Source organism: Nannobrachium achirus, assembly GCF_963921795.1.
Source record: "Nannobrachium achirus genome assembly, chromosome: 6".
Taxonomy (NCBI): Eukaryota; Metazoa; Chordata; class Actinopteri; order Myctophiformes; family Myctophidae; genus Nannobrachium; species Nannobrachium achirus.
In genome coordinates this window covers 53,132,237-53,149,418 of record NC_137815.1, presented here as the reverse complement: position 1 = coordinate 53,149,418, position 17,182 = coordinate 53,132,237, and the positions used below count along the sequence as shown (strand labels likewise).

The 17,182-nt window shown below is 44.2% G+C and overlaps 1 protein-coding gene across 1 annotated transcript in view; it reads right to left on the bottom strand.

Annotated features, from left to right (window-relative positions):
• chd5 (chromodomain helicase DNA binding protein 5) overlaps nucleotides 1–17,182 on the bottom strand; it is a gene marked incomplete at both ends in the record, with an annotated part of 62,927 nt that overhangs the window by 38,615 nt on the left and 7,130 nt on the right. The window contains 6 exons of the mRNA XM_080727507.1: nucleotides 1,047–1,173; nucleotides 2,870–2,982; nucleotides 3,080–3,321; nucleotides 5,283–5,401; nucleotides 7,287–7,505; nucleotides 15,969–16,117. Of these exons, the coding sequence (XP_080583633.1) occupies nucleotides 1,047–1,173; nucleotides 2,870–2,982; nucleotides 3,080–3,321; nucleotides 5,283–5,401; nucleotides 7,287–7,505; nucleotides 15,969–16,117 (969 nt within the window). The remainder of the gene's footprint in view (nucleotides 1–1,046; nucleotides 1,174–2,869; nucleotides 2,983–3,079; nucleotides 3,322–5,282; nucleotides 5,402–7,286; nucleotides 7,506–15,968; nucleotides 16,118–17,182) is intronic.

Sequence of the window (17,182 nt, the reverse complement as noted above, 5' to 3'; positions counted from 1 at the left end):
AAGGAGAAGAGAGATTGGCGTGCACACTCAAAACTGACATACGTAACCTTTATGTCCTACACAGGAATTGAATGCAGATCTCTTGCACGAGAGGCCACATTTCTAAGGCTCAGGCACAGGGGCGTCAATTGGGTATGGCAGGGGTATGCAGCTGCCATACCCTGGGTCCAGGGGGGGAAATAAAAGTTACTTTTAAATATAGTAAATCCATGAATGTCTCAAAAAGACATATTACCTGGGCACTTCAAAAATGACTACCCAGGTAAAAAAAAAATCCATGAATGTCTCTTTGTCTATCTGTGCTGGTTATTATGTTGTTAAATTACAGTAAAATAACTACAAATGCAACATTTTACAAAATGGTCACTTTAACAAGGTATAATAATTATATTCTCCACACTTGTATTCTCCCCATCTTGACACAATGGTATATTCCCAGGTTCCGCAGGTCAGCTGCACAGGTACAATGCATTATTGTTAATTGTGGCACGTTTACTAACATGCCAAGTTTAGCTGCACTTAAACAACCATTCCAGGCTGCCATATCCAGCCCAAAAATAGAATGTACTTCTTGAAATAAATGTATCATGCCTGTTGCTAAGGTATGGCAACATGACTGGTGTCTTGCACGCGCGCGAAGGCTTTTAACTAAAAGTAACTAAAGTTTTCAAATAAATATAGTGGAGCAAAAGTACAATATTTGCATCCGAGATGTAGGCCTACCGTAGTGGAGTAGAAGTAAAAGTATTGAAAATTGAGAAATACTCAAGTAAAGTACAAATAACTCCAAATTGTACTTAAGTACATTACTTAAGTAATGTACTTTGTACATGTTACCTTGTTACTTTACTCTGTTGTTTTTGCAACAGTGTAGCTGCTCATTGGGCAGCGCAGCTGTGGTGCATTGCTTAACACATACTGCACATGCTCAGCACCCACTGTATTGTTTACTCACACTATGCAGACTGTTGGGTTATGGAGGATCTCAGTGGGATTTAAGTGAAGTACCCAGAGAAAGACACGAGTGGAGGAGGAGGTAAACATACTTTTCCTTTTTTTTCTCCCGCGTCTGGCCTTTTTCTTGGCGGCAGCCCCGGAGGTGTCAGAAAGCACAGAGGCACTGTGGATGCTGATGTCATCAAAGTCTGACTCTTCAAAGAAGTCTTCCTCACTCTAGAAAAAAACACACACACGCACGCACACGCACACACGCACGCACGCACGCACGCACGCACGCACGCACGCACACACACACACACACACACACACACACACACACACACACACACGACTTGTAAATGAGGTCTTGAACCTCAAAGTGACTCTCCTGGTTAAATAAATGTTACAAAGGTACATAAATATGCGCATGCACGCACACACACGCACACACACACACACACACACACACACACACACACACACACACACACACACACACACACACACACACACACACACACACACCACACACACACACACACACACACACGCATGTACACACATATGCACACATACACACACAATGATGACTCAAACTATTTTCTTAGTTAAGGTAAGAATTACACTGCATTCAGACACAAATTATTATTTTAGTTTTTTTTTTTTTATCACAGAATGATTACCCCCTGACCCCCACCCTGACAAGCACTTGGAATTGTAGGTACTACATTTAATGTGACTCAGTTCCACAGATAAATATTGTGAAAATAGCAGATCTACATGCTCGTTGCGAGGCATTGTGAGCATGTAGATTGGCTATTTTCACAATGTTCGCCTCTTGCTTACTTAATATTTGACAGTTTGTCCAGTTTGGTATTAAAAGTCCTTAAATTGTCACTTTATAAATGTGCAGATACCCTGTATACACTTATACTGTGTTTTGGTTTGTTTACCATTGAGTGAAAACAAAGACATTAAGCTAATCATCTGGGGACCCCACAAAATAATTTGGGGACCCCACTTGGGGTCCCGACCCCAAGTTTGAGAACCACTGTGTTAGAGTATAGTATAGTGTGGTGTTGTATGGCATGCTATGCTATTCTGGGCTATGACATGGTTATATGCTTTACTATACTAGCAACATTTATTATACGGCTTGGTTGAATGCTCAATTCTGATTGGTCAATAACAGCATTCAGCGGGCTGTAATTTATTGACTACAGGCTGCTGCTATAAATAACAGACTGTTGCTATGGACGTATAGGTCTGATCAATAGACTGAGCACCTGGATCATATCAATCTGCAGTGCTTCGTTTTGTGCCGTTTCCAACATGGTATTCAAAGTAAACAAACCCAATGTCATTTTATAGCTAAGGAATATTTTTTGAAAACATCTGCGGTGAGAAATAGGCAAAAAAGAAAAAAAGAAAAAAAAAAAAGATTCTTAACCTCATTGAACATAATAGCGAAAACCTCCCAAGATGGCGCCACCTGTCCATTGAACTCCATTGAACGGTCCATCATGCTATATTGATCGGCGCTTACTGGAGTTTTCGCGAGCCGGCTGTGTTGCACAGGACGGACCCCAATCTCTTTACCATAAGCAACAGTGATGTTGTATTAAATTATTGATTTCTTAATCAAGTATAGCTGTGTAATAAGCGAGGAGGTCATTATTGAGAAAGAAACCCAGGGTTTATTTCCACTTTACATCGAGGTCTTGAATCACCTGGTCAGGGTTTATTTCTGAATAATGACCATAGCATGCTAGCATGTTATAGTACACCATGGTATGGTATTCTATTTCATGCTGTACAATGCTATGCAATGTTCAAATGAAGTACATTTCCCATTGGACTTCACCAGTTTCATTCCTCTGTTGTTGTTCTTCCTGTGTGAACAGACGAATGAAAGCACAGCACAACATACCGACGATGTTTTCTTCTTCTTCGCACTTTGGCCCGCCTTTGATTTGGTCTTCTTCGCCTTCAGCTTCTTCTTCACCTCTTTCACGGCCTTGCTTTTCCTTCTCACTCCCGGCCCTGGGACACACATGACCGCACCACAGTTATGTTAATTGAGATGCCGAGCTTATTATTTTTAAAAACATCCGCTCCGTCACAGTTTACAAGACCTTACCCTTTCCCTCTTTGGTTTTGGCTTTTTTGATTGGCCCCGGCTGAGAGCTCGGCAGGCTGCCGCCGAGAGAGAGCGGCTGTGCCACGGTAACCGTCTCCACAGCGGCGGCCACGGCGGCAGCCACGGCAGTGGCAGATGCGCCTTTGAAGGGATTGTTGGCGCTGAACTCTCGCCACTTGGCTCCCAGCACCGTCATCATCTTTGACATGGGAATCTTCGGGTTCTTCTTGGCAATGAGGGGCCTGAGTAAAACCAAGGAGGAGAGGAGAGGAGAGGAGAGGAAAGGAGAGGGAAATATTATAGTGTCATGCTCCTGCTCCCATTGATGTAATTGATGCTTCCTTCTGCGCCAGAGGGAACTGTGTCTTGATTTGCGGACACCCCGCTGCCCCCGATCCCCGCCCCCCCGGTTAAGTTTTGCTATGCCTGCTGTGCTGCGCTGCGCTGCGCTGCGTTGAGCTGTGCTGTGCTGTGCTGCACGCCGCGTGTCATGTTTGTGATTTGTCAGGCGACAAGCTGGAGGTTTGGCACAGTGGCCTGTGAGAGATAGTGGGTCAGGGCACTGAGTCCCTGAGCCTCCAAGCTGTCACCGGCATCCAGCGAGCAGCTGACTGCTCACAGGGGGCTCTGCAGGAGCCTGTGCTCCACTTTGTCAGAGCATGGGCTCTGCTCAGCTCGAGCTGGGCTCAGCCAGCCAGCCCCAGGTGAGACACACTCTTTATACCAACAGCAGAGCGTTTCTAGCTCAAACAAAACGACCACTGTTTGCTCGCCACCCTCACGCCGTGCTCTAGTTTCACTGTAGGGTGTGTGTGTGTGCATGCGTGTGTGTGTGTGTGTGCATGTGTGTGTGTTGGAGGATAGTGAGCAGTCTGGTCCCCATGGGGTTGTGTTCTTTATTCAGACAGACCGTGGGGACACTGAGAGGGAAAGAGCATAGAGGAGACAGAAGGCCGAAGGCTCTAGTGGGATTTGATCCTGGGTCATTGGGAAGGGGGAACCTGTAGGTCCTGAGACAGGGGACATGACCACCACGCTATAAATGGACACGGTGTGAAGGTTTTGTTTGTGGCTGCGCCAACCCAAAGGAGGCAGTGCAGATGACTATTACGCAGATATGAAATTGTTACTTAAGAAGGCTGGAGAGATTCCACAACATGGACAACTAGAAGTCATCAAATAATTGTACATTTGTTTAAAGATTTGTTTTAGGGCTTTTATGCTTTTATTGATAGGACAGTAGACTGAAATGGGGAGAGAGATGGGGAGTGACACGCAGCAAAGGACTCAAACCCGCTACACGCTGTCAGGCATCAGATCCTATGTGGTATGCGCCTGGACCGCTAGGCCAGTGGGCGCCTCGACAACAATGTTATTCAATACATTTTAAGAGCCACAAACTCATCAGTGACTAGTGTCCCTTTTCAGGGCTATGGTATCCCAGAAATGTCATTTTGTCATCAATCAGTATAATTAGCAATAGCATTAAGGCTGAGTATGAGGCAATGAAAAAGCCTCTAATTGGTGCAGTGACCTTTGCTCTGACAGACATTATATTTGGTATGGAGCGACTTCTTGTCTTGTGTAATACATAGACTGCATAATCAGTCATAAGGTGGTGTCGCATGCCAAAAATAGCCAATCTACAAGCCCACAATGCATCACATTGTGTTGTAGATAGTCCTGTCACAATTATTACATAATCGTCTAATCGCAATTATTTGACATAATCACAATTATTTGTCATAATCGCAATTATCTGACATAATCATCATAATCGTTTCCATGTTGAAAATTGTTCATATATTTTCAAACATTTAAACAAAATAGCAGATCTACAAGCTCACAATGCGTCGCGATGTGACACGTTGTGAGCTTGTAGATCAGCTATTTCCACTATCAATGTTCTTTTTTAAGTATAAAATTGTCAAATATATATATATATATATGAAATGACAAATATATTGTCATTTCTTTGTATATTTTATTTAGGTTATGTGTCATATCTGCCATGTGCAACTTCAAAGCCTAAAAGCCAAACAGAAATGTAATTGTCAACGACAAATACACAATTAAATCGTTAATCGCAATTATTTGAGTGACAATCGTCATGTAAAATGTCATAATCGTGACAGCCCTAGTTGTAGATCGACCATTTTGCCGTTCTACATGTGTAGGCTTCATTCACAAAATGGATGCTTACCTGAGGAACTGGCTGAAGGCCTTGTAGTTGGTGATGGTCTTATAATCCTCCTCAGTGAAGCCATACTGAACATCCTCCAGACCCCACTCCTGCATCAGCTGGCTGGACGACTTGGGCTCCTGAGACAACAACGAAACAATATATCAACATGCAATAGCAACGTGCGCACGCACATGCACGCACACACAAGAACTGGAATTAGTTAATAACCCGACCCCCAAAATAATCATATTTTAACTGGGGACTCCCCCCCCCCCACCCTGATGAGCACTAAGAGATGAGGAATTACATTTTGTATGAAACGGTTCTATTGTGAAAACGCCTCACAACGCGAGGCGTTGTGAGCATGTAGACCTGCTATTTTCTCAATTTCTGCCTCTAATATTTGACAATTTGGCCAATGTCATTTTAGAGGTAAAGTCCTTAAATTGTCACTTTAGGAATGTGCAGATACCGTCTATGCACTTTAAACTTTATGTTGGTTTGTCTACTGTTGAGTGAGAAAACAATGTTGTATTTTAAGTTAATCATCTGGGGACCCCCCAAAATAATTTGGGGACCCCTCTGGCTTAGTTGACCATAGTCCCCCAGGGGTATACGCCCCCTCCTGTTTTCCTTGTAAACTAAATGTCTTTGCCGAAAATAGCTGATTTACTAGCTCACGACGTGTCGCAACGCAACACATTGTTCTATTTTCCCTGACTGTTCGCTCCAGGAAAGGGGACGCTAGGGTTCATGTGGTTAAGAATTGGATTCATTAAACATGCAGGCAAGATGAATAGATTAACATTTCGCTGAAAGTAGGATGTGAACGCGTAATGACATACTCAATCACAGCAGAACAAGACAAAGGGCTTATTCACTAACGCACAGCTGTCATTTATTTAAAGTCCCTATCCATGTCAGAAAAATCATTTTTGTTCAATAAATATATAAGTATTTTTCTCCCCCCCGAAAGTCCCTAAATGAGCTTTACAGTTAGCCACCGTCTGGATTCCAGGCTACTTTACTCTTTATTTGCTCTCTCTTTGCCTCTTTTAGTATTCCAGGATCTATGACTGTATACTGTACGTGTGATCCTTCAGAATTGAGCTAAACCATTGGGTATCCACGTTTTGTTTTGGATCATTCAACATCCCTGTGTACTTCCTCATTGACCAATGCATTCATTGATTGATTGAATACTTTATAAACCAGTGGTTCTCAAACTGTGGGTTGGGATCCCCAGGGGGGTCCCCAAATTATTTTTTTGGGGGGGGTCCCCAGATGATGTTTTCTCACTCAACGGTAAACAAACGAACATAACGTTTAAGTGTATAGTCGTATAGAGGGTATCTGCACATTTCTAAAGTGACAATTTAAGGACTTTAATACCTCTAAAATGACAAATAAAACATTGGCCAAATAGCGAAAATAGCAGGTCTACATGCTCACAACGCCTCGCGTTGTGAGGCGCTGTGAGCATGTAGACCTGCTATTTTCACAATAGAACCGTGTTATACAAAATGTAATGCCTCAACTCTTACGACTCCCGAGTGCTTGTCGGGCTGCATGGGGGTCCCCAGTTCAACTATGATTATTTGGGGGGTCGCGGCCTCAAAAGTTTGAGAACCACTGTTATAAACAAATTGCAGTACAGCAAGTACAACGCTAAAAGGATAACACAAAAAGCCCTGAGGGCTTGTTTCCATAGAGGTCCTATGTATTCAATTCGGAATCAGAACATACAAGATATACTTACCAGTAATTTCACAAGACAGCTTCAAAAGGCATTTACTCATGATTTCTGGGGGGACTTTATATAACTAGAGGCATTTTAACTTTAAAACAGGCCTTACGCTTAAATTACACTCTGTCGGATGTAGTTGCATGCTGAATGTATCAGATCTACTGTACAAGCAATTGTGAATTGCCTATTTTCGCCGTGCGACACTGGCACCCGCACCAAAGTGTACATCGGGAGATAAGGCCTTCTGTGAAAAGCTTCCCTTGACACCAACTCACTTTCATGTTGCCGTCGTCATCGTCATCCTCGTCATCCTCCTCCTCTCTCTTCTTCTTCCTGGGCTTCTTCTCTTTCTTCTCCTTTGGTTTCTTCTTCTTCTTCTTGGTCGGCCCAAAGGTGCTGCTCTCGCTCTCTGAGCCTATCTCTGGACGCTCGCGCTCCTCCTCCATCTCCGACGCACCCTCAATGTCACTGTCAACCACCGGCTGGACCACTCCCTGGTGAACACACATGCACATGCACGCACGCATACAGGCACGCACGCACACAGGCACGCAAGGCGCACGCACATAGGCACGCACGCACATAGGCACGCACGCACACAGGCACGCACGCACACAGGCAGACACGCACACAGGCAGACACGCGCGCAGGCAGACACGCAGGCAGGCAGGCACATGCAGGCACGCACACATGCACAAACACACACAAACACACACACACACACACACACACACACACACACACACGCACACCACAATGACTTTATTATGACCTACTAAATTGATTGTATTGAGTGTATTCTATACTTTTGATGTACAATGGCTTTGCACAAAAAATGCTAAAATAACCAATCTACAAGCGCACAATGCATTGCATCGCAGCAACACATCGAGAACTTGTAGGTCTGCTACTTTGTTTGATTGATTATTCCATTCAAATCGACTAGTTTGTTGCACTCCTATTTCATTGTGCCTTTTCCCACAAGCAAAACGAGCTAAATCACCACGTCATAAAAATTTACAGACATTTGCAGAAATACAGTAGGGCTGGTAAAAAACAACAACAACAGTAAGAATTAAGGATGGGACGATATGAACATTTCATATCAAGATTATTGTGAAGAAAGAAATTGCGATTTACGATATTATCGCGATAATAAAAATCCATTATCCTGGTTGTGAGCATGTAGATCGGCTATTTTTTGGTAAAGACATTTGATAGAGGGTGAAAAAAGACTGTATCAAGTACGTATATTATAAGTACCTGTTACCAATTATAGAGGGTTTAAGTGGAACCGGATATGCAGCTCTGGAAATAAAAGGTGAATTGATCCCATGGCATGACGGAGGACGATATCATGATAAATGAAATCTCCACGATACGATTATCGTGAGTGTTTTTATCACGATAAACGATAATACCGCGTATCGTCCCATCCCTGGTAAGAATGTGGCATCATAACTCAAATTGGCCCTCTATCTCCGGCCGGTGTGGAGAGTGGAGAATAAAGCTGAGATTCAAAAGCAGATCTCTGGGCCAATTGGGCCAGATTCCAAGTTGAATTCATACAAAGAAAGGCTCTCTTCAGATAAAGGCCCCTCCAAAGCCAGGATTCAGAGATTACTGACGTAAACGGAGCCAAAAGGGAAACGTTTGAAAGAGGAAACCCACTAATAAGGCAGATGATCACGACAGGGACTCCCACTGAGACCAAGTCATGCAAAACTAATCTAGCCACTACTACGGAATAGGAATAAACGCACCGCACCCCAAATGAACAACATGTGGATCTCACTGTGTAGGTTAAACGGCAGTTCATCCAGTCTATTGTTATTCCCCAATGTCACATTCTTATCAAAAAAGTGAGTCCCCAATATCAACATCAACAACGTCCCCAACATCTACTTCAAATCACCAGATAACTTTAGACCTCAGATACTGTAGAGCAGGGGTCTTTTTCAGGCCAAGGACCCCTTGGCTGAGAGAGAGACAAAGAAGAGACCCCTTAGCTGGAGAGAGATGAAGCTACACCACATATTGTATGAAATAGAATTGTGTATGTGAATCTTTTTCATAGAGTTCATATAGCTTCATAGAGTTGTTTGACAGCACTGTCTTCAGTGTATGTTGGATTCATGTTAGTGTGTATTTTCAGACATTTAACATTTAATACTTGGTAAACCTGACATTTCACTCTGTCTTACTCTGCAGCGCGAGGCGTTGTGAGCTCAGAATAGGGAAGCTAGGGTTCAAGTGGTTAATATCCTATCACACAAAGATTTGCCCCCCCCCCCCTGTATTATGTCTGCGGACCCCCTAGGGTTCACGGACCGCCTGTTGAAGACCCCTGCTGCATAGAGACCTCCCCAAGAACCAATGCCAATGGTAGCACACTCAGCAGAGACACAACACAGCCTTGAGCTGCTCTGTACACTGTAAACAACTCCACTGTGTTACTATAACTCTGAGAGAGTACAAATGGAACCAAATGGACCCACTGGGGACTGGGGAGCCATTTGATTCCATTTGTAGGCTACACTCTCAGAGCTAAAGACCCATAAAGGTACATTTCGGGGTTAAAGTTAGTTAAATAAACATTTTTTTTACTAGGCTCCTACTAGGCTAGGTGTGTTGCTGCTCCTTTTATAAATTAATTGATTATTGAATGCGGGTGCAGTCAGTGTGCGCCTCCATACAATATGTGAGAGCGTGGTGTAATTATATTACTCACTCTTACTTGAGCCACACCTGTGTGTGTGTGTGTGTGTGTGTGTGTGTGTGTGTGTGTGTGTGTGTGTGTGTGTGTGCGTGTGCGTGCGTGCATGAGTGAGTGAGTGTGTGGGGAAGGGGGGGGGGGTGTTCTCTTCCTCTATGTGTACAAAGTGCACATGCACGTGTGCACGTGTGAGAGTGTGTGTTCTGGAGAGCACTATGGGGCATGATCACACACACAACGGTCTGTTCACTGCCTGTTGCACAGTAGGCCTGCGATGTGTGCACGTGTGTGCATGTGGAAAAGTACTCAAATGTTTTACTTGAGTAAAAGTATCAATACTGCAATGTAGAAATACTCTGTTACAAGTAAAAGTCCAGAATTCAAAATGTAAATGTACTTGAGTAAAAGTACGAACGCATTGGAATGAAAATGTACTAAAAGTACCAAAAGTAAAAGTACAAAATGTTTGAAAATAGCATCTTGTAGATCGCCTATTTTCAAATAGCCACGGTAGAGAATACGGCTAAGGTGCCTTTAATGTATGTTGTATAATATAATCATTTATATCTGTAAGTAACTAAAGTTTTCAAATAATTGGATCCGAGATGCAGCGGGGTAGAAGCAAAAGTACCGAAAACTGGAAATGTGCAAGTAAAGCACAAATACCTCAAAACTGTACTTAGGCACAGTACTTAAGTAATGTACTTAGATACATGCACTGGTGATGTGTGCACGTGTGTGTGCACGTGCATGTGCACGTGTCTGTATGCGTGTGTGCGTGCGTGGAGAGTGTTGCAGGCGTTGTTGCTCTGCAGCACACAGTGAGATGGGCTGGCGGTGCCGCAGAGCCCGCCAAGCCTACCAGCAGCCAGGCGGTGTTGCCATGGCAACGGAAACCGAGCAACGTCTAGGGCAGTGGCGTCAGCTCAGCAAAAGGCTAAGGTATGGCAACATGACTGGTGCAAGTCGTGCGTGCAAGTCATGTTGCCATACTTTAGCCACAGGCATGACGAATTTATTTCAAGAAGTACATTTAATTTTTTCCCCCTGTAGCCAAGGTATGGCCAGCTGCCACACCTTGCCATACCCAAATGACGCCTCTGCGTCTAGGGCTGTCTCGTTCTCTCTCTCTCTCTCTCTCTCTCTCTCTCTCTCTCTAACGTCTCCCTTTCTTTCTGTCTCTCTCCCCCCACGACTTCCTAACCACCCCCTCATTGTTTTTGTTTATTTATTTACCTTTCTTTCTCTCTCCCTGTATACAGCCCCCTGTCCTGTTTTGTCTCCCACTTTCTATTTCTTCCTCAAACAACCACTCCATCCTTTTATCTCTCTCTCTCTCTCCCGGCCCCCTCTCTTTTTTCTCTCTCTCACTCTTTTTTTTTTCTACTGTGCCACTCTCCCCACCCACCACCACCACCTCACCCCCCCCCCCCCCCCCCCCCCTCCTCCTCCTCACTCTGTAGCGGTGGTGGCAGCCAATGGAACAGCGCCAGCCAATCAGAGGCGTTTGCATAACGAGCTTGTTATGCAGAGGCCTGTGGTTGCAGCGCCTGCGCGCCCGGGCACCCGTCTAGACAAATCTCATTTATGCATAAGAAGAAGGAAAGGAGTGAGAGAGAGAGTGAGGTAGAGAGAGAGAGAGAGAGAGAGAGAGAGAGAGAGAGAGAGAGAGAGAGAGAGAGGAGAATGGGGGGGGGGGGGGGGTAAATAGAGATGGGGGATGGTAATGGGGGCGGAGGAAGAAGAGGAAGAAGAGGAAGAAGAGGAGCAGACAGGGAACCAGAACCAGTATTAAGCTGGAGTGCAACTCTGAAGCGAACATGGTACTGTACCACAATGTAAAAGTGGCCAGGAGTTCAATGTTTTACACACACACACACACACACACACACACACACACACACACACACACACACACACACACACACACCATGGCACCACAAAATACATATAAAAGGGAACGCTGGCAGCGACAAGAAAAAAATCTGAAAGCGTAATCAAATTAGATGCATTCCCTGTGATGTTGCTGCCTTAGGGAAATTGCAGTGAATGCCACTGGAACTATCAAATAAGTATATGCTGACATGACCCAGTTTGACAAAATGTTATCTAGTGTGTAAGCAAAATATTATACTGTAGCACCTTAAACATTTCATCAGTGCAAAACAATAGAAATCAATGAATAGTGTCTTTCTTTCCATCAAAATCAGCTGCAGCTTTCTTGTCAACTCACATTCCCTCAAAGCAAATCACATTAAAACAAAAAATACAGTCCATCTCTAACGGCCTGCATTTCTTCACAATATTGAAGATGTAAGCATCACTGCACAGTCATAGTGACACTCCATAGCAAAACTGCAGCACCCGCTTTTTCCACTGAATTCAGCGATGGCTTCTTGTTTACTCCCAATTCCCCTTGGCACAAATTGATTTCTCACAGGCAGGTCAGTGACCATGCCTCCGTCTGTATGGGCCTTTTGTTTGGGCAGGCGCTGAGAGGAATAAGACAAGAAAGTCCCTCCCTGGCTAATACTGTATGCCACTGGTACTCACACAGTGGTGCCCAGGAACCCCCGGGGGTCCTTGAGGGGGTTCCTGGGTGTCCCCAACAAAATGAGGAACCGTTTAAACACTAATTATGTATTTTTAGACAATAAGCCGGCAATTTCTTTATTACTAGTAGTTACAATAACACTACTAGCCCCCATAAGTCACATCTGCCAATGAAAGATTGCGGTGCATCTTGGGATTGGGTTTATTGTGTCTAAAAAGACATATTTAGCCACTTGTACGCATTCCCCCACCCACTGAAATCAACATCATTACAATCGCTAAAACAATAGAAACATTTTAACACAATTTTTTTATTTTCTCTAATTACAATCTAAAATATGAGCCCATGTTGTAAAAAAAAAAAAAGTTGTCCTTAAGCCCTGTTTTATGTTGACATATCTTCTCTTAAGCACTCTTATGGGAAGTTATGGTCCTTGGCACAAAGTCTTTTCAAATGAGTGTCCGCAGCTTAATACAAATCAATTTGGGAGTCCTTGACATAAAAATGTTGGAGAACCAGGGCTGTGTCCATCCCTCCAGCAGCTCCGCACTGGGAGGGAGATGTGCTTACTGACAGGCAGCACTGTGACCCCAATTGATCTGTGGGCCTTTTCTGACACCAACCTTTGGTCAGTGATTGGAAGTGAATTACAGCAGCAGTGGTTCTTCTTTGGGAGAGGAAATGGAAAAGGGAAAAATGAAGGGGAATAAAGGGAAAAAGGCAAAGCAGAAGGGCAGGTAAGGGTTGTAAGGATTGGAACATTAAAGCAAGAAAGAAAGAAAGCAAGAAAGAGAGAAAGAAAGAAGGAAAGAAAGCAAGAAAGCAAGAAAGAAAGAAAGAAAGAAAGAAAGAAAGAAAGAAATCATGACAACATACAGGAAAAGCCAGAAACCAAAGCGGGGGCATCACTACGCAGGCAGAGAGGTGACGTGTGAGAGAGAAGGAGAGAGCAGGCTTGAAAAGGAGGGGGAAAACAGTGTGTGTGTGTGTGTGTGTGTGTGTGTGTGTGTGTGTGTGTCGTGTGTGTGTGTGTGTGTGTGTGTGTGTGTGTGTGTGTGAAAGGGAAGCGACTGTGTCAGAGAGGGAGTCCCCCCTCATTAGCTCAGCGGGACCCAGAGCTCAGTGTTTATCACAGACAGCCAAAGGCCTGGTGGCGTGCCTGGCCAGCCAGGCTCCTCACAGCGCTGGCTGGCTTCCCCGGCCATCAGAGAGGAACATCCTGGCTATGTCACTGATGCCGCCGCTCTCAGCCATACAGCCACCATGGCCAGGAGACACACTGGGAATGCAGTTCAAAGGCACAGTGTGTCGGTACTGTGTAGAGCACATGGTTGCATGACCAAAATGTTTGCTGCGCTGGGGCTTTGCAAAATGTTTAGCATTTTGACATGTACATCTCTTGCTCTTCATATAGGGTTCATAGACATTGGGAATAGACTTCACTGGCAGGAAACATCAGTACAGTGGAGAAATTACACAAAGGATGGACACAGAGGGGTGTCTTATGGCTCAGCCAGTGCACACACTTCTCCCAGTGAACGTGACGACCCGGGGTTCGAATCCAACCCCTGTCTTGTCTCTCCTCTCTGCTGTTGGTTTCCTGTCTTTCTACACCAAACTATATATACTGACATATACTGAGAATACAGTTCAACGCACCATTAACATGCAAAATAAAGGTTGTTGCACACTGCTGCGTTTTTCAGGCCAAATATCGGAGTGAATTTCGGAGCACGTAAATAAGAAAAATCAACCTCACGTTATGTCAATCACGTTTGCACACTGCCGCCCGTTTCGTATTTATTTTCTCTCTGCAAAATGAAAAATGCTTTCGAGGATTTCGGATTTCCAAAGCGCAACGGAAAAACGCAGTGCAGTGTGCAATCAGCTTCAAGCTCCGGCATACATCGGGTCGCACGTCGAAAATAGCCGATCTACAGTACAAGCTCACTGCTTGCTCTGGGGAGAAATTGAATTTCAATTTTCACTTGTAAAACCAGACACAGGATCTAAATGTCTCAATAGAAGAGCAAAGAGAACAAATACAACCACCAATGGTATAAATTATATTGTATTAACATATTCTACCATACAGATTTGACTAAATAACATTGTAATCACTAAAAAGGTTACATAGTACAGCTTTATGTCAAACTAGGATTTAGTGCATGTTCTACATGAAATAGCATTTGCCAACATAACCTGACTCATGACTAGTGTCATGCTTCTTCCATAGGTATCCAGGTATGGAAAAGTGCTACCCAATAACCTGGTCAATATTTCTTTTTTCTTTTTTGAGATTTGTTTTGGGGCGTTTTATGCCGTTATTGATAGGACAGTAGACTGACAGGAAATGGGGGGAGAGATGGGGAGTGACACACGGCAAAGGTCATCCAGATCGAGAATCGAACCGGCGACGCCGCCAGGCATCTATACCTACCGGTATGTGGCAATGCCTAAGTGGTATGCACCTGGACCAGTAGGCCAGCAGGCGCCCCAACCTCAACAATCAACATTTCTCAATGGAGAACTTCAACCATGATTAATGAGTGTGTCCCCATGCTCCACCATTTAGATGGATAACATAATAATTTACTAATTGAAATAAATCCCAGATTGGAGCATTAACATATACGGTACTCCGTCTTGGGCCTTCTTTACTTTATTTTATTTGTTTGTTTAGACACATATCAATGTCATGTAAATAGTATACACCAGATTTAGAAAAGATGCTCATTTACATCCGCAGTCCCCACAAAAACTACAACAACAAAACAACAAGGACAAGTAAATTCCTTTACATTACACAGGAAAAACAAAGCATAAATACGAAACAGGTACAAAGGTGCAACTGCAAATCTACTTAAGGCTAAGACTAAAACAATTTTTTACTTGGCTCATATGTTATTGCACAAAAACAATTGCAGCGTTTTAGAGGGCAATATATTTGCATACTAAAGTAAGATGTGTATAAAGTGCAGTATTACTGCTGCACTGACAACTACAGTAGATATACTATCTCAAGGACTAAATGATAATGAAAACAAAACTGTGAGCTATTTAGACATCTGGCATGATGACTAACAGAGACAATGGAGAAGCGTGGAGTTAACCAGTTAACCTATATTAGTTTACCGGATTCCCCTAGTCTAAACTAGGAACCCTACCTTTCTTCCCTTTACACCAAATCTATTGTTTTGCTATTCTGCCAAATGTTTTGCTATGCCATGACCACACTAGGGCAGCTAGGGTTCATGTGGTTAAAATCCCTCCATCCCAGCTATAATTTCTGTCACTGAGCTGGCAGCACACATATGGCATGCACACACAGTTGACCTAATAGTTCCCATTGCCACCTCCGCTGCCACCACTACGACTTCCACCGCCACAGGCACCCATCCACACTCTCTAAGCTGGCTCTTACTGCGTACAGCTTACACTGGCACCAACAATGACACGGGTGGCCAATGTGCCCACAAGCTAGACACGCTCCACAGCCTCCCATTTAGATTACAGAAGCATTCTGGGGCTAAAGCACACCTTTGATCCAAGCGGAGGGGACATGACAGAGACGGAGAACATGAGGTATAAGCTCAAAGACAGAATCTCCCTAGTATGTACGTATCGCTGGGGTCATGACAGATGGAACGAGTGGCTGCACATGAATTGAACACCCCCCTTCCTTACCTCCTTTTTCCTCTTCTTGACTTTTGGCATTTTCCCCTCTTTGATCTTTTTGGGCTTCTTCTTCGGTTGTTTGAGGGAGTCGTCATCAGAGAAGAAGCTATCCAAGGGCGTGAGAGGCATGACGTTGCGCTCGCCATCCTCATCCTCATCTGAACATAAAAACACAGAGACACAAGAATGGAAAAATGGACACAGATTCTCTCCTAATATTTGCAAGCTGGGAATCTGCAGCTGATGAGCTCATCTACAGTGGCTACCTTATCAGCCACCTTTAACAAGTAACCTGTCTGTTTTAACCATATCCCTGGCCTGGGCGACTAGTCTCGCGGTCCAGGCACCTGACAGCGTGTCCTGGGTTTGACTCCCCGATCCTGGCGGTCACTCCCCATCTCTCTCTCTCTCCATTTCCCGTCAGTCTACTGTTCAAGGCAGAAAAAGTTAATGGACAGCCCGAAACATGATCACCTCAGCTATGACAGCTAACATAAGTTAGTCCCATGAAATCATAACGTGATACAGTAAACACAATCACAGCTAAATCTGCTGTTAATTTAACAAGACAGAATTCCATTAAAAAATCTCTGGAGTTAAATGAACACTATGGATTTTACTGTGCACTGGAGTGACTGTCCCAACATCTTGAATGGGAAACCCCCTTTCTAGTGCCAGTGGGGCGTAGTAAGCCTATTTGCGGCTTTTTAATGCTTGCTGGGACTAAAGCGGCCCGCTGCAGGTTGTCAGCTGTATTGTCTCAGAGCTGTTGTGTACAAGCACGCCGACTGCTGAGCACGGCAGACTTCAGTGATGCCACAGTGGGTCACAGAGGAGTACCATAAAGGGAGAGACGGTGATGAGGCAGCCCTGTCCAATACACCACCATAAAGACGCACAAGCTGTCTCTCTCAGACACACACACACACACACACACACACACACACACACACACACACACACACACACACACACACACACACACACACACACACACAAACAGATGATGGGTGAATCCTGTCAGTTGCTCTCTCTCTCTTCATCCCTATCTGTCTTATATATTACTGTCCCTCTTTCTTTCCCATAAACTCTGTAGATATAGACACACACGCATACGCACACTTGTGCGCACGCACGCACACACACACACAAACACACACACACACACACACACACACACACACACACACACACACACACACACACACACACACACACACTGA